General features: G+C 39.9%; 1 protein-coding gene and 1 long non-coding RNA gene across 2 annotated transcripts in view; one reads left to right on the top strand and one right to left on the bottom strand.

Annotated features, from left to right (window-relative positions):
• The window catches only part of LOC128095172 (uncharacterized), a 30764-nt gene extending 13173 nt beyond the window's left edge, over positions 1 to 17591 (top strand). The window contains exons 2-3 of the long non-coding RNA XR_008213176.1: positions 4271 to 4318; positions 16736 to 17591. This is a non-coding gene — a long non-coding RNA (uncharacterized LOC128095172). The remainder of the gene's footprint in view (positions 1 to 4270; positions 4319 to 16735) is intronic.
• Positions 5740 to 13261, bottom strand: LOC128095171 (interferon-induced very large GTPase 1-like). Its single transcript, XM_052713941.1, has one exon. It carries the CDS (start codon positions 13027 to 13029, stop codon positions 5740 to 5742), a length of 7290 nt encoding a protein of 2429 aa, XP_052569901.1. The 5' UTR covers positions 13030 to 13261.
• Positions 17592 to 17862: the final 271 nt, after the last annotated feature.

Genomic DNA, 17862 nt, shown 5'->3' with positions numbered 1-17862 from the left:
ATGAGTTTCATACTCAGCAGCTATGTCTCATGCTCACCTCTAATACTTTAAAGAGGGCAGGGGGCTTATTTTGGTTGTCTTGGTCACCATTTGGTAGCTCTTTTGAGAGGTTGTTAGGTCATGAAGGTCATGAAGGTGCTAACCCCATAAATGGGTTGCTCTACTGATAAATTTGTAACTGAATGACATGTGAAGAGGTGGAGCTATTTTGAGGAAATAGGTCACTGGGGCCAATGTTTGAGGGATATATTTTGTTCCTGAACCCTTCTATCTCATTCTGCTTCCTGGCCAACGAACAGCCTTAATCTGTCATATACTCCTTGCCATGATACTTGGCCTTACCACAGGCCTAAAACAATGGAGCCAAGTGACCATGGACTGAAACTCCTGAAACTGAGCCAAAAGACATCATCTTTCCTCATTTAGCACTGTTTTCTCAGGTGTTTGTCACATCAGTGAAAAACTAGCACAGACCTAGCACTCACATTCCTGCCTGGTGGTGACTTGTGGAAGGCCTAGAAAGGATAAGTTCTCTTCCCACATTTTGGGAAGAGAATGTTAGGTTGTCCTTATTTTCTTTTTATGGTATATCTTTATGACCCACAACAGTTTTCCAAATTTATCTGTATTTAGCAGTCTTTACTAGGGCCTTAAGGATGTTACAGATTGGTTTATGCAGATGGAGGTGCTGAAACAGTTGTGAGAGATATTTGTTAGAGAGCAATACCTGTGAATAAAGAGGGGCAGAAGGAAGTTTTGGTAAAGGAAAAACTGAATGGTGATGCTGGCTTCACGAACTTTCTTGAACCAGATAGAAGCTCTAGCTAGGGTGGGTGAAGACCATTAATTAGAGCATCCTGTGTTAGGCTGCATGCTTGGGTCTTGCTCAGTGTGTACAGAGAGCCCTAGGAAGGGCATGACCTCCAGTGAAGAGGCTTTATGTGTTTGAGGCAGATTTGAATGATTTGATAGCTGAAGAGTGGATGCTTACTGCATTCTCCTTAGTTGGCCAGCAAGTTCTTCCATGAGGTAAAAGTTTGGAGAAGTATTTCTGTTTTACTGTTGAGGAGTTAATAGGAACCACAGCCTGATCTATTAAATAAACATAATTGTTTGGAAGGAAGACACCAAAGACAAACTATTAGGGAGGCTGTTCTCAGGAGGACATGCCCTGGCTCACATCTTTTCCAATTTAGAATAAATATAAATCCAATATTAAAAGTATTGATAACATTAGAGGTTATTTGATAGCTGCTGTCAAAGGAATTTAGTAATGCATTTATTTTGCCTTTATTCTATTCTTCACACCCATTTTGAACTTGAAAGTTTTAATCCTATTTAAAAAAAGAAATCATGTTTAGAGAGAGAGAGAAAAAAAAAACAGAGAAAATCCACTACTTGGTTCGAAATGTAGAATTTTGACCTGCTTTTTCATGAATTATAATTGTGTACTATATAGACATAAACACATTAAAGCATAACAGCAACAATAATTATAATGTTAAAAACCTGTATAATTATGCTAATGTGACTTTTGCTATTCTTTTTGCTGGTACCAGTTACTACTAACATTAAAACACATACACGAAGCCGGGCGGTGGTGGCGCACGCCTTTAATCCCAGCACTCGGGAGGCAGAGCCAGGCGGATCTCTGTGAGTTCGAGGCCAGCCTGGACTACCAAGTGAGTTCCAGGAAAGGCGCAAAGCTACACAGAGAAACCCTGTCTCGAAAAACCAAAAAAAAAAAAAAAAAAAAAAAAAACACATACACGAGCCAGGAATATTTATATTATTAAGTCATTCTCATACCTGGAGTGTTATCATTTTGTAGATGAAGAAAATGAAGTCAAGATGGGTCCAGGGTCACACGACTAATGAGAATATATGCATGGCTAAACATTTTAAATTTGAAGTTTAGTGCTCTTAATTAGAACTGCAAGGTAGCTTCCCTAGATCTCAGTACTTACATTATACCTACAAGTTTATAACTTCATGTACCCTTTCCTTTCTTCCCTGCCTTCTTCTTCTTCTTCTTCTTCTTCTTCTTCTTCTTCTTCTTCTTCTTCTTCTTCTTCTTCTTCTTCTTCTTCTTCTTCTTCTCCTTCTCCTTCTCCTTCTCCTTCTCCTTCTCCTTCTCCTTCTCCTTCTCCTTCTCCTTCTCCTTCTCCTTCTCCTTCTCCTTCTCCTTCTCCTTCTCCTTCTCCTTCTCCTTCTCCTTCTCCTTCTCCTTCTCCTTCTCCTTCTCCTTCTCCTTCTCCTTCTCCTTCTTCTTCTTCTCCTTCTTCTTCTTCTTTTTTTTTGGAGACAGAATCTTTCTATGTAGACCAGGATACTACATACCTTGGATCCCTTTGCCTCTGCATCCTGAGTGCTAGGATAAGCATGTACCACCATACCTGTTTTTTTTTCTCTTCTTGCCCCCCATTTCCTTAATAAATCACTTGTATGTAAAACTATGCTTCTGAGGAATCCAAGACAGCATTTTCTTTTTTTATTAAGAAATTTTTTATTCATTTTACATACCAATCACATATTCCCCCTCTTCCCTCCTCCCGCCTCTCCAGTTTTCCCCCTCAACCCACTCCCCATTCCCTCCTTCAAGAAGGTAAGGCCTCCCATGGGGAGTCAGCAGAGCCTGGTATATTCAGTTGAGGCAGGTCCAAATCCCTCCCCCTGCCTCAAGGCTGAACAAGATGTCCCATCATAGGTAGTGGGCTCTAAAAAGCCAGCTCTTGAGCCAGGGATAGATCCTGATCCTACTGCCAGGGGGCCCCTAAAGCAGATCAAGCTATACAACTGTCTCACTTAGGGGGCCTAGTCCAGTCCTGTGGGGAGGCTCCACAGGTGTTGGTCTAAATTTCATGAGTTCCCACTAGTTTGGTTTGGTTGTTTCTGTAGGTTTTCCCATCATGATCTTGATGTCCCTTGCTCATAGAATCCCTCTTTTCTTACTTCGACTGAACTCCTAGAGCTCAGCCTTGTGTTTGGCTATGGATCACTGCATCTGCTTCCATCAGTTACTGGAGAAAGGCTCTATGATGACAGTTAGGGTATTCACCAATCTGATTACTGGGGTAAGCCAGTTTAGGTACCCTCTCCACTATTGCTAGTAGTCTAAGCTGGGGTCATCCTTGTGGATTCCTGGGAAGTTCCCTAGCACCTAATTTCTCCCTATCCCCATGAAGTTTCCATCTATCATGGTATCTCTTTCATTATTCTCCCACTCCATGCCTGTTCCAGCTTGACCATCTCATTTCCTTATGTTCTCATCCCCCATCCCCTACCCTACATTGCTCTCCCCTCATCCCCAGTTTACTCATGGAGATCTCATCTATTTCCCCTTCCCAGGGTGATCATGTGTCCATCTTTAGGTCCTTCTTGTTAGCTAGTTTCTCTGGAGCTGTGGATTGTAGTCTGGTTAGCCTTTGCTTTACATCTAGGATCCACTTATGAGTGAGTACATACCATGTTTGTCCTTCTGAATCTGGGTTACCTCACTCAGGATGATATTTTCTAGTTCCATCCATTTGCCTGCAAATTTCATGATGTCATTGTTTTTCTCTGCTGAGTAGTACTCATTGTGTATATGTACCACATTTTCTTAATCCATTCTTCAGTTGAGGTGCATCTAGGTTATTTCCAGGTTCTGGCTATTATGAATAATGCTGCTATGAACATAGTAGAGCATGTGCAAGATAGCATTTTCTATACTGATAAGTAATAATTGTTGCAGTGACTTTGTTAAATGTTTGGTTGATTAATTATAACTACTAATAAACTTCTCCAAAAATTTCAATAATCTATAGTGCATTTGAACTATTAAGTTATAATTACATTTATTAAGGACTAATTATATTGTCCAATGTGATTTCTCAAGGAGTCATATTGAATATTACTCCTAGTGAGGGGTGGATGAAGCTGTTTAAACCTATTAGTGTGTAATGATAAAATGTTATTTGAAAGGAAAGGAGTAAGGAGAGGCATTAAAATGTCATAACTTATGCTTATACATACTTGCTCTTTGTGTTGCACTGTTTCTATTTTATTTATGATGATTAATTTATTCCCTCAAAAAGCATGAGAAATCTACTATTTCACTCTTAAGGTACCTGTGTGGGCACAGTGACTATGTTCCCACAGGCACTGTTATTATAATACTATCAATATTAGTGATTATGACAATATCTGGGATAATATCACACTTCTCCTTTACTCTCTTGTCGATTCTTGTAACACATCACTAATGTAAAGTGTTGAATTGTTTTCTCAGATATTACTGAAGTGTTGGAATGAAGAGAATTGCAACTTTGAGGGGAAGGTGAGATAAAAATTGTATGCTTTACAGATTTTTCTCCATAATCCAAATGCAAAGCATTGTTAAACTCAAGGAGATAGTTTTTAGACAAATCTCAACCCCTAGACTTTCTTATATTCACATACCCCACCCTCTAAGAAATAGAATCCTTTCAAAGCTTCTTAGTACAAACCTGGAGATGTAGCTCAATTGGTAGAGTGCATGCCTAACACAACAAGGCTCTGGGTTTGATCCCTAGCACCTCATAAATTGGGCCTGGTGGATCAAGAGTTATGGATCATCTTCAGCTACACACTGAATTTGAGGCCAGGTTACACTACATGAGACCCTGTTTCAAAACAAACAAACAAACAAACAAACAAACAAACAAACAAACAAAACAGAAACACCCTCTCAAAATAAAACCCCCAAACAAACAAACAAAACAAATAAAAAACCTTCTTGGTATAATTGTCAATCTTCACTTAAGAAACCCAAATGTTTATATTTTTGAAATTCAATGTTTTTACTGATCTTTATGTTTATTCATGGCTTCAATCCAGTGATACTTATACATTATGAAATGAGCAAATAAGTATGTAAACATGTAAGTAAATAGACACACCCATCACCTTACATCCTCAGCACGTTTTGGCGAAAGAACATTTAAAATTCATTCTTTCAGTAGTTTCAAAATGCACATTATTAACCATGGTCACCAGAACTTATTCCTTGTGTCTGAGACTTTTGGTCCTTTGAACAATGCCTCCTTTCTCTTATACTCCCCTCAGCCCATGATAGCTGCCACTATATTCTCTACTTCTATATATTCTATATTCTAATTTTTAGAGTCCATTTATAAGTGAGTAACTGACATCTTATTAGATTTGGTGTTGTAGAATGCTATAGATGTGCTAGCTTCATATGTACAGGCCTTGTAGTTCTTTTCCTGCTCCTTCTGGTATCTCTGCCTTAATTGACAGGAATGTCCCTAAGTTTATATACTACAAAAATATTCATACTCATGATTTGAAGTATGACTTCAGAGTTTTAAATGGATTTTATTATATCTTCACATATATTGGTAATTGATTTTTTTGTTATGATTATCTGATTATATATATATCATGTGTGAGGCCAGAAAAGGGCATCAAATTTCCTGGAACTGAAGTTACAGATGGCTGTGAGCTGCCAAGTGGATGCCAGGAACTGAACTCAGGTCCTCTACAAGAACTGCTTATAACTTCCAAGCCATCTTCCTAGCTATGATACTTTGATTTTAAACCAGAAGACAAAGAGATTAAAAATATTTTATAGGGAAAGCTTCAAGATTTTTATACATTTCATCCTATAAATGCAAATACTGGGGACTCTTGTTAGGAGGAGGAGTTTTAGAATTATTTAGGTATGCTGTAACTCTTTGATATTGGGTTACTCATTGCATATTATTGCTCTTTCAAGTCATTGAGCACATCCTCCTTTGTGATTTTGGCCCATGCCTCTGGGATTTCACCTGTGTCTATAAATTTTTTCTGGTATTTTTCCTCTAGTTTTGATCTGAAATGTGAGACAAACCATTTCCAGTATGACTGGGTGGATGAGTCTGGAGTGATGCTCCATGTGGCATAATCCCCTCCTGCCTGCCGATAATTCTTATATGGGATTTCTTGGTTATTTCCTAAAAGCATGAAGCGGTCACTTGCTACTGAACTAGTACAGCAGTCAATGACAAAGTGGTCTGTTTTATGCTTATGCCATCCACTGACAGCCTGAGGACGGTGGAATGGCACACTGTGGTCTCCCTCATGGTGGGGAATGGTGTTTGTACAAATTGCATTACACAAAGGACACTGTTTCCAGCAGCCACAGAGATGTTCAGAGAGAATTTTCTCAATGTCAGGAACCATTTCATCTATGGGCTTACTTGAGCAGTCCTCTTCTACCTTCTTCATTGCAGGATCCAAAGCTGCACTCATGGCTTCTTTCAGAAACTCCATATCCTTTATCTCCTGGTGCTCGATGCTTATCAGGTCTCTTCTTGGAAAGATCAGGTTGCTCCCCAGGTGATCACAGAACAAATCCAACCAGGCAGAAGCAGTGCTGCCTTTATCTTTAGCTACTGCTGTGGACTCATGAATAGCAGAGAGGATGGCATTCTTGATGTCACCTAAACTTATTTTTAAAAAAGTCTTTATTTTTTCACTTCCGACATCTGAACAGTATTGTTTAATATGGCTTTCAATATAGCTGCTAAAAAATGATTTTGTGTAATGAAGGTACTCCCAGTACTTATCAAAGTTTTCTTCTTCTGCCAGAGAAATGAGAACATGTTTCTCCAGGTTAGCCCTGTTTCCATTGAATGCAGGGCAGTTGGCTCTCATGGCTCCAGCAATTTTAATGACCATTTTCCCCCTTATAGTGGCAGAGATGGCAGGAGTGAGCTTGTGCCAAAGAAAATCAACAAATGTTTTGATGGAGGTGGCACCTTGGCAGGAGATCTTAAAACTCATAAAGAAATCATCTTTCTTCCTCTCCAGATAGTTCACAGGATCATTGGCTCTCTTAAATGCTTTGTGCATTTCCTTAAAACTCTTAGATGCTCTTTGGAATAAGCATAATGACAACTCAATGATATATTTGCTTGTAAATGTGTATCTTCCCTCAGTAGGTGCAGATTTTACTTCTTCTTCTATTATTCTCAGGATTTCATGAAAATAACTTGTATCGTAATCACACTGTTGCTTATGAATATTGTTGATAGTTTCATTAAATCTTGAAATAATATGGTCAGTAGTCATATTAATGGATTCCCTATCACAGACTTTTAATGTTCTAGTCATGAAGTTATACTTCTTATTCATTTTTACATGTTCATCGTAATTTATTTGAAATTTATCTCCAGAATTTCTCATTAGTATGTCCACCATGTTTATCTCCTTTTGGAAATAGTCCCAAAGAATGTTTTCAGAATCTGTGTCAATGTCAGGTTCTATGACTTGAGGAAGATCTGAGGACACATCACAGACCCATTTTTTCCAAAGTGGATTGAATTTTTCATATAATTCTTCTTCATTTAATTCTTTACCCTTTACAGTTAAAGCCAACTTTCTGCTCCTTTCCAATATTTCATTTGCATAACTTGACTTTTTCTTATCCAGCCTTTCTTGATTTTTTTTTAAATGAATAAGTTCATTGGCTTTCCTTCTGGTGTCTGAAATAAGTGTCTCTTTAAGGATTATTAGTTTATTTTCAAAATTTGATTTCCACTGAACCAGTATTTCATTGTCTGGATCTTCATTAAAATATTTTTCAAGTTCTTGCTTAATTGCTGTATACTTTTCTGTGACTGGAGCCTCAAATATACTTGTTTTGAGTGTCTGAACTTTCCCATTTTGAATCTGATTGATCAACTGGTTCTGAAAGTCCAGCATGTGACTCCTCAGCTCCCAGGTCCAATGGTTATACATAGTTTCCAGCTTGCTCATGGCCATGATCTCTCTGGTGTTCCTGAAGCTGAAAATAAAGTTCTCATTTACTAGAGCTTTCCACAGATCTTGAACTCTAAATTTGACATCCGAGATCTTCATGATGCTACCTCTGGATTCCTGTTTGGCCGTCAAAATAATTATACTCTTTAGTTCCTGGACATTGTGACTATAACGAGGATTAGGAGGGGCCATTGGGGGATTGCCATCCCAGAGGTGGGCAAAGTAGTAGACATGATTATTGACATCAAACTTAATGACATCACTGAAGTGAGATACATTTGAGCACTCTTCTTGTTCTGCAGCTGTTACTGCCATTTCATCCAGTCTCTGCTCTAAGCACCTTCGTCCTTCCACGTTTTGGTCTTTAGCTGTAATTTCTCCCACATTTTGATGGACAAAGAGGCAACTGGGGGAGATTTTTACTTGTTTCATCCTTAGAAAGGCTTGGACGGCTATTTGTAGAATATCTTGCATTTCAGAGGGATTCTCCCCAAAAATATTGATCAGAGTCAAGTTTCCAAGGCCAATGACGAAGGTTGCCAACTCATTGTCCCAATTCTGGGATTTGTTGTTGAGTTCTGGAGCCCGAAGTCCTTCTGTGTCTACAACAAGCACAAAATCAAAGCCAAGTTCTTCTGTGAATGTCTCTTCCACCTTCAGGAGCTGCATGTATGCCCCCTTAGTACACCTGCCTGCGCTAGCTGTGAACTGCAGCCCAAACAATGCATTCAGTAGGGTAGACTTCCCTGAGCTCTGTAGCCCAAGGATAGAGAGAACAAACAGTCTTTTGTCTCCAAGTTTCTCTGAGATCTTGTCAAAAATAGCCGCCACCCACTTTAGAGGCACATAAGAAGCATCCCCATCCATCAGCTCAATGGGAACACCAGCTACCATCAAGTCTGCAGCAATTTGGGGGAGGCAGAGAAAAAGGCTATCTCTAGAGGAGGAAATTTCTTCCAGAGCTTCATATATCTGGCCAACTTCTCGTAGAAGGTGCTCAGTTCCTAAAGTGCAGTTAAGAATCTCACTAGAGATGGCTTCTATCTGCTTCTGCCAGAGTGTCAGGGAGCTGCTCTTCTGTTCCTTTTGCTTTTCTCTTTGTACCATTAACCACAAATATCTTTGCTTTTCATGTAGCTTTTCCAGGTGTTCTGTAGTCAGGTTATCAAAAAACAGACTTAACCACTGCAAAAAGTAGAGTTTGTTATGAGTTTCTGAATATTCTTGGAGAACTTCAAGAACAGAGCGCATTAAATCATTGAGAGGAAAGGCTTTTTCCAATTGCCGACATCGAATTATCCTTTTATCCGTCTCAATCTCACTCTTGTGTTGTTCAATGCTCCGATTCCCTTTTTCTCTCAGATGATAGAATTCTTTGTCCTTCTTACACCAAAGGTGCCAAAGTTGTCCCTGAAGGGGTAGTAAATTTTCTTTTGTCTGCGATAACTTGGATTCCTCCAGGAGGGCCATTATAGTCTCTGCCTTTTCCTTGGCTTCCTTGCAGTCTCTCTGGTCCTCATCAATAAGGAATCCTTGTTTTTGAGCCATCTGTGAGCAGTCCTCTAGGCTGAGAGCAATATTAGAGAGCTCTAGAAAATGTTTGATGGCGTTTGAGAGCTCCTCTGTTAATTCTGCCTCATTTCTATTCCTGATGCCAATTCTCATTCTTTTACCAGAATTATTGGCTATGGCCTTTTCTTTGTCATCAATCAAGCAGATTAGGGGTATTGATGACTGACAGAGGTGTCTGACAAGTTTTTGGTTTTCTTTATTGTCATCAGAAGCTGACATGAGGATCACAATGAGAGAAGAGACATCCTGCAGGAAGCTGAGTTGTTGCCTGTGTTCCTTGGCATCTCCATGAAGATTGGTGAAGGCTATACACTTGTCAAATCTGTCCTCACCTTGGCCCCCAGGACAGAACCAGCAGATCTCCACCACTCCCTCCATCAGGAGACAGTGATTGTTGCTTCCTCTACAGTGTCTGTGAAAAAATACATCATGTTTATGTTTACTGAGAAGAGAGTTCATGATCTGAGATTTGGAAGCCGAGAGGCCATTTCCAACTCTAATGAAGGACACAATGGGGGTAGAAACACAGCACATCTGCTGATTCTTGTGACTGTAGCTCTTGTTCTGTAGTGATTTACTTGCATTTTGCCAACTTCTCCTAATTTGTCTGAGAGACCAGAGAGAAAATTCAATCTGAGAAGTGTTGGGATTTGGTACCACAAGGGGGAGTGCAAACTGACAAATGGAAAGTTTGGACAGAATATATTGCCTGGCAAGATCATCTGCACAGTGAAAAATGGTCATCTGGATGTCCATTGGGTGAATGTGGGGCTGGGACTCAGTGTCTGAAGGATAGGTAGGACTGTCATTTTCTTTAATGACATCTTCATATGGATCAAAATCTTCATTTTCATGATCACAAGAAACTATAGCGATCTGGTTTTCTATGTTTTCGTCATCTTTGAAGACCAGATGTCTGAATCCACAATCTAGCATCAATAGCTTTTGTAGGAAATAGAAGGGTAGTTCCTGTTCAGATCTTGGCTGTGTGTTGTGTACAGAAGTCTTATAGATCAGATGGAAGTCAGCTCTGCTCATCCTTTTTGGGTAGTGATGTTCTAGGCCTAGACGCTTGAGTAAGTCTAGGAAAGGTCCTTTTTCTATCATATCCTTTTTGTTGTTTTCATTATTTTGCTGTTTATAAGGCTCTTTCTTTTCATAGCAGAGACTTTGCAATTGTTTTTTTACCTCATCCATTTTCAAAGAAAGGATAGTGGTTTTATAGTCCCCATCAACGAGTAATCTCAAATCGTTCTCCAGATTTTCCCAATCATGATGTGCTCCATGTTTCATGAGAACATGTGCAACTTCTTCAGACAACAATTGTCCCATATGTTGTCTTATTAATGTCAAACGTTGTCTTTTCTCTTCTGTAGAAATATCTGTGATTTCAACTGTGGCTCTGAGAGCGGTGAGCACCAGGAATGCCTGGCCTCTGTAGCTGCAAATATTTTTAAGTTCTTGGTATTTTTGTTGGACAGTTTGTATTTGATCCAAGAGGAAGTTTAACTCATTACACCCCAGAAGATGCTGAAAAATATTGTTTACCAACTGATAGCCTGCACCAGCTGCAATGGAGAGTAGCATCAGCTGCATGTCTGGCTGCTCTGCTTCTCTGAGGTACTTCAAGAAGGAGCCAAGAGCTGTGGTCACCTCATATGTAGCCATTCTTTTAGCTTCTTCCACTGTTTCTGGGGACTCACTTTTTATATTGACTTCCATCAGATTTTTGTGGATTTTCTTTAAGGTCTTAATGAATTCAGAAAATGAGGGGATTTTGACTTGTTCTTCCTCTGTCTCTGACTGATTGATCCATTGTATGATGGATTGTGCCTGAGGAAAGTTTGTCACTTTGTAGATATGAGGTTCTAAAAGGCTGCACAACTGAGATTTAATAAACTGAGTTTTATAAGTGGGTGAATTTTTGCAAAAGTTGACAGTGTTTATTAGAAAATTCTGCAGATCCCAATCTGTGAGGCATGTATTAATCCAAATGTTATAACTTTTTATTTTTTGACTCAATGTTTGCATGAAGTCTATCAACTTACTAAGCTGTACTTCTGGATCAGAAACCTCCCAGCATTTCACATCCTCTAGGAAAAGTCTAGCTTCTTTTCCAGCAGTAAGAAATTCCTCTCCTTCCTGAATCTGAGCAATGAGTCCAGTCAGAGCAGTGTAGCTGTCTTTCAGGCAGTTAGCCACTTGGAGGGCGTCCTTAAAATCACTTCTGTGGCTAGAGAGGATTATGTCCCAAATAGGTACCAACTGAAGTCCCCGGTCAATGACAGACCATGTTTGATTGCTAGCAACAAGACCAGCTGTCCACTGGGCAACTCCATCTGCTTCTGCTGGTCCACCTATCTGGGCAACAGAGAGTTTCACCTTTGTTTGAAAGTTTTGATGATTTGTACTGTCAGATGCTGTTTTTGAATGCAAGTTTGACATATTCAAACTTGCACTAGCTTTAACTCCAAAGCCACCATAGCTGCCCCTTATGTAAATATTCAAGGACTCTGCTGCCTGCTGTTTTATATCAGCCAGTTGCTCTCTTTTGAAACCTTCTGAAATGGCCTTCCAACAGTAGATTCCCCCCAGGTGCAGTGGGCCTTGGTTAGCATGAGAGCCAAACCTGTGAAAAAAGTTTTCAGCCCTGTGCCTCAGTAAGGGGACTCCATTTGGGTGTGTAGTTTGATTTAGGAGTTCTTCAATACTTTTTAGCTCCTGGAGAGCAGCCTTGGAGAGTTGAAGTTGATGGATGTGAAAGTGGCAAGTGGCCAGTGGGATGTAGCTGAACTTGGCTGAGCAGAAATAAGATTGCTCTGAATGTGATTGGTAGGCATCCCCAGATTCTGTATGTTTACTTTGACCCACACCAGCTTCTAGACTAAGGCCCCACCCTTCACCTTTAGCTGAGAAGGTTGAACTGAAACCCAGCTTCTCCATAGTCTGTGTGAACATGGTTTGTTCTTGAAAAGAGGAAAATTCCTTTGCTTCCATCCATGTGCCGTGCTCTGGACCAACAAGTGAGAACTCCTTAGGGACACTGAGTAGCTGTTCTTTTTTCTGAATCAGGCTTCTTTGGTGGCTGGTCTTATAAATTCCTTGCAATGCCAGCCCTCCAGACGCCCATCTTACCAGATCTCTATCGGAGAGGTTTCCGCTGTAGGAAATTTTCTGCTCCATGTTCTTGAGATGTCTCTCCATTGTTTCAGTGACATCTTTTAGGGGCACCTCAGGCCCTGGCCAGCACTCTTCAGGGATCTCCATTGCTTGTCTCAGCTCTGCTTCTTTCCTCCTCACTGCTTCTTCCTGTCTGTTCTTCCCTTCTGACTGCAAGACCCTCAGTTCCTGCAGTGCCTGTCCTGCCTGCCTCTGCCTGTTCTGTATCATCTCCCCTGGAGTCTCCTGGAACTCTGCAACACTCTTTGGCTGTGAGAGGTCAAGCAGCTTCTCCAGAGCCTTTTTCTCCCATGTGTGTTGTGTCTGGGACTTCAGCTTCTGGAGGTCTTTTTCTTTTAAGTATTGTAAGGCCTGGGCACAAGTCACACCCAGGTCTTCCTGAAGTTTAGGTAGCCAGTAGTCAACAGACAATCCCACTTCTGTCAGCATCTCCTGGAGATCTTGCCTTCTGCTCCTTAGCTGAGGCTCATCAGGGGTGCACTTTGTTGTTGCCATGGCTCTGTGAAAAACAGATGTGCAGTTAGTCTCGTCTGTGTCCTGACCTTAGGAAGTGTCAGATGTGTGGCTAGAGGGGCGAATTATTAATGCTTCAACTCTGTTAGTCTTTTCTTTTCTGTATTTGTTCCAGTGTATTTTAAAACAACTTTTTATTTGTGTGTGTGTGCAGCATATCATTGTGGGTGTTCTCAGCATGGCCTGCATCGTCTTGTTGGATACTATGGTGAGCTGTCACTTTGCCTGATTTTCTTTTCTTTTTTCTTTTTCTTTTTTTCTTTTTTTTTTTTGAGACAGGGTTCTTCTGTGCAGCCCTGACTGTTCTGGAACTCACTCTGTAGACCAGGCTGGCCTTGAACTCCAGAGATCCACCTGCCTCTGCATCCTGAGTGCTGAGATTAATGGTATGTGTGTAGCAGGAATCTTAAATGGTCTTATTAATAAAATCAAACCTGGAGCCAGGTATTGGGGTGAATGCTGGAAGATCAGAGAACCAGAACAAGCCACAGCCACCTCACCTCGCCAGTTCCTCAGCTGATCCTGTTTCCTCAGACTGGAAACCTCTAAGTCCTCATATCCAAATGGATCTCAGCTGAACTGCTGCTCGAAAGCCTGAATGCTTAACTAGCCAAACACTTCTAGTTTCTGGTCCTCACCCCTTATATACCTTTCTGCTTTCTACCATCAATCCTTAGGATTAAAGGTGTGAGTCACCATGCTTGGCTGTATTCTTGAACAGATGAATTTCTGCCTCTAGAATGCTAGGATTAAAAGCATGTGCTACCACTGCCTATCCTCATGTTTAATATTATGGCTGTTCTGTCTCTGACCCCAGATAAGTTTATTAGGGTGCACAATATTTTGGGGAACACAATACCACCACATATGTGCCACCACCACCTGGCACTGTGGTGATATTTTATTTGTGCTCTAATAAATAAAACTTATTTGGGGATCAGAGGACAGAGTCAGCCACTAGATTAGACATAGAGGCCAGACAGTGGTGGCACACACGCCTTTAACTCGGGAGTCGTCTGGATCTCTGTGAGTTCAAGGCCACACTGGGAACAGAGCCAGGCATGGTGGCACACACCTTTAATCCCAGCACTTGAGATCTCATGTCATTGCTTGGGAAGGACACACGCCTTTAATCCCAGGAAGTAATGGCAGGAAGCAGAAAGGTATATAAGGCATAAGGACCAGGAACTAGAAGCTTTTTTAGCAGCAGTTCAGCTGAGATCCATTGGGGTAAAGACTCAGAGGCTTTCAGTCTGAGGAAACAAGATTAGCTGAGGAGTTGGCAAGGTGAGGTTGGTTGTGGTTTGTTCTGTCTCTCTGATCTTTCAGAATTTACCCCAGTACCTGGCTCCAGGTTTTTTATTAATAAGACCTTTTAAGATTTGTGTTACATGGCACTTTGCCAGATTTTCAAGCTTCCCCTTGCACAGAATCAAATGCTTTGAGGGAATTAACCTGAAGGATGGTATTTGATAACATACTTGAGTTTGCTTGATGCTTTTAAAATCAAGTGATATCAGTTGATTATGTTTTCTTTATTAATTTTTGTGAAAGCCCTGTTGACTGGTTGCATTCTTATTTCTGTCACTTTTCCCTTCCTCTTCAGACAGGATCTTACTATGCAGCTCATGCTGGCCTGGAACTTGCTATTTAGCCTAGGCTGGACTCTAACTCATGATTTTCCTTCCTTAGCTTCCTTACTTCTGGGATTACCAGTGTGAATCACCTGGCCTGGCTCTGCCACATCTTTGTTGGTCATTTTACAATATTAAATTTCTTTCCTGGCATTTAGAAACACTACTAATTTGTTTTGTGCTAGTTAATTTTATTCTTTATCCTTCTTTTATTAGTATCTTTGAATCACATGAAGAACTATTTATTAATAACATTCACACCTATGTATGTAGATACAAATACTTCCCTGTATCCAGTAATTTATCAATTTTATGGAAACCTCTCCCTCATTGCCTCCAAAGCAGTCAGTGAGATAAGATTTCACACTTTAATTTCATACTTATTGAAATTTCCTTTTCTCTTATCATTTTTGCCCTATTGAATTATACTACCATATGTCCAGGACAGCAAGGGCCCTATTTATTTCTTTTTCTCTGAATATGAATTTAGTATACTAATAATTTACTCTCTTAATCTGCCTTCAATCTCATTTCATTTTGTATCCCCTGGTGTGTCTCCTTTAGGTTCTTGCCTTCTTTATGTTTTTGTTGTGTTTTTAGTTAACCCATTTGCCATGGTTTGAGTGTTTGTCCTCCCCTAAACTCACATTTAAACTCACTTGCCATTGTACAATATTAAGATGGCTGGTTTGGAACTAGTTATGTAGATCAACCTGGATTTGAATTCAGAGACCTACTTTTTTCTACCTCCTGAGCAGTGGAATTAAAGGCGTGTGCCATTATGCCTGGCAAAATGTCACACTTTCAAGGATGAGATTAATGCTGTTATAAAAGAGCTAGGTTAACTTCATTTGCTTCTTTGTACCCTGATGCTGGCACTCTGATCTTGGACTTCTTTTTTTTTTTTTTTGATCTTGGATTTCTTAATCTCCAAGCTAGATTAAGGTATTCTGTTATGGAAACCTTCAAGGGATGAAGACAAAATTGATATTAGATAAATGGGGAGTCAGTTGTTATAACAAAAATGCCAAATTTTAGAGATGACCTTGGAGTTGTGTAATAGAGGCTGGAAGAAATTGGATGCATAGGCTATGAAATCTCATACTTATCATGAATAAAGTATAGAGGACAATTGTGGTGATAGCCTCAGAAGAAAAGACTTACAAGGCAAGTCTAAATTCTCGAGATTACTTAAACTCCAGAGGACGGAAACAACAGCATAATCCAGTAAAACTGAATGTATATACAACACTCCACCCTAGAACAAGATACACATTATTTTATAGGGCACATGAACATTTTCCATATGCTAAGCATCAGGTAATATCAATAAATCTTAAAAGACTAAAGTAATAAAAGGTTTTTTTTCTTTGATCATAATGGAATGAAATTAGAAATAACAAAAGGAAAATTAGAATAGTCACAAATGTGTAAATTCAAGAACATTTGTTTTTTAATTTAAATCATTTAAATTTTTGTTAAAATATTCAGATGTTCATACCATTAGCCCACACATACACAGATACACACACATGTCCTGATATATAAGTTTGAACAAAATCATATAATAATAATAATAATGTTAATATCTGTACAATAATAAGATATCTTCTGCTTTTTTCTCTTTCCTTTCTCTCTTTCATCTTCCTTTCCTCTAAGGCCATCCTGAGCAATAGCATGTGCAGAGCACAGTGTTTGGCTTCTAAATAACTCACAGGAAATGGTTGAGTCCACCAGGAATGAGGGGAGGGAAAATATATTAAACTGGAATAATGTTTATTTTGAGAAATTAAGTAGCTTCAGTGCAGAGTCTTTTAGAGTAGCTTCCCCAACCAAATGCCATTCACTACTTTTCAGAGTGTACACATTATTGAGAGAAATTCTTCAGTTAATCAGATGACAGCTTATCTGTTTGCATAGCCTCGAGCATCCTATGTCTGCCTAGTTTCTGCAACTCAGGATTAGCAAAAAATATCTCCAAAAAGATTTCTCTTGTAAAATTTCTCATTGAAAACTCTCTGAAAATAACTGTAAAAGACATGACTTTCCTTCAGGGTGATGATGAAGGACAAAGAGCAACAAGACAACTGCTGTCCCAGTGAAAGGACACACCCCATGGACAAGGATGCAGTGCCCATGAATCCAGCTGCTCCTCATCACAATGGGAGACTTATAGCAGTGAAAATAGAACAACTTCCTCATCCTGTACCATTAACCATCACAGTGAAGAACATTTGTTTTAAAGGCAGGATGTCATTATATAACCTGTGATGGGTATTTTTGGCTGTCAACTTGACTACATCTGGAATTAACTGAAACCCAAGCAACTGGGTACACCTGTCAAGGATTTTTTTTATTAATCATTTGAAGTAGGAAGACCTACTTCATTTTTTTGTTGTTATTTTTATTTTTTATTTTTGGTTTTGAGACAGGATTTTTCTGTGTAACAGCTCTAGCTGTCCTGGTACTGGCCTCAAACTCACAGAGTTCCACCTGCTTCTGCCTCCTGAGTGCTGGGATTAAAGATGTGTGCCACCATGCCAGGCAGGAAGACCCATTTTTAATTTGGATCTTTTGAGGTGGGAAGATGTACCCTTAATACAGCTCTTTTGAGGTGGGAAGATCCACCTTTGATCAGGGCCACACCTTCTGCTTGAAGCCTATGTAAAGGACATGGTAGAAGGAAGCTTGCTCTTTGCCTGCTTGCTCTTGCTCTAGTTAGCAAGTCCATTCCTTCGCTGCCATAGAGTGTACTTCTTTGGGATTCAGTGTATGCTGAAGATTAGCTGAGACATCAAACTTCATGGACTGAACAACTGCTGGTTTCTTGGACCTTCTGGTAGACAACTATTGTTGGGCTAGCTGGACTACAACCTGTAAGCCATTTTAATAAATCCCACATACATTTTTTCATAAATTCTGTTTCTTAGAGAACCCTTCCCTGACTAACACATAATCTAAGCCATCCTTGTAAGGTCTCAGATTCAGGGTTCAAGAGGGACAGTAGTTCAGACTGTCCTTTTGATTAAAAGAGTTATTAGAAACGTTACGATATGGGGAAATGGGGTATTTTTGAGTTTGACAAAATTCAAAAACAGAACTTCTCTCGAGTCAGATGGGATTAGCTGGGGAGGGGATGTTAGGGTCCTGGAAAACTTGATAGTCATCAAAGCCACCCTGA

Source organism: Peromyscus californicus, unplaced genomic scaffold, assembly GCF_007827085.1.
Source record: "Peromyscus californicus insignis strain IS unplaced genomic scaffold, ASM782708v3 Scaffold_4__1_contigs__length_199733344, whole genome shotgun sequence".
Classification (NCBI taxonomy): domain Eukaryota; kingdom Metazoa; phylum Chordata; class Mammalia; order Rodentia; family Cricetidae; genus Peromyscus; species Peromyscus californicus.
This window is presented reverse-complemented; position numbering and strand designations above follow the sequence as displayed.

Excerpts from the sequence above, each read along its gene's own strand:
- LOC128095171 (XM_052713941.1), bottom strand. The coding sequence starts at position 13,029 with ATGGCAACAACAAAGTGCACCCCTGATGAGCCTCAGCTAAGGAGCAGA.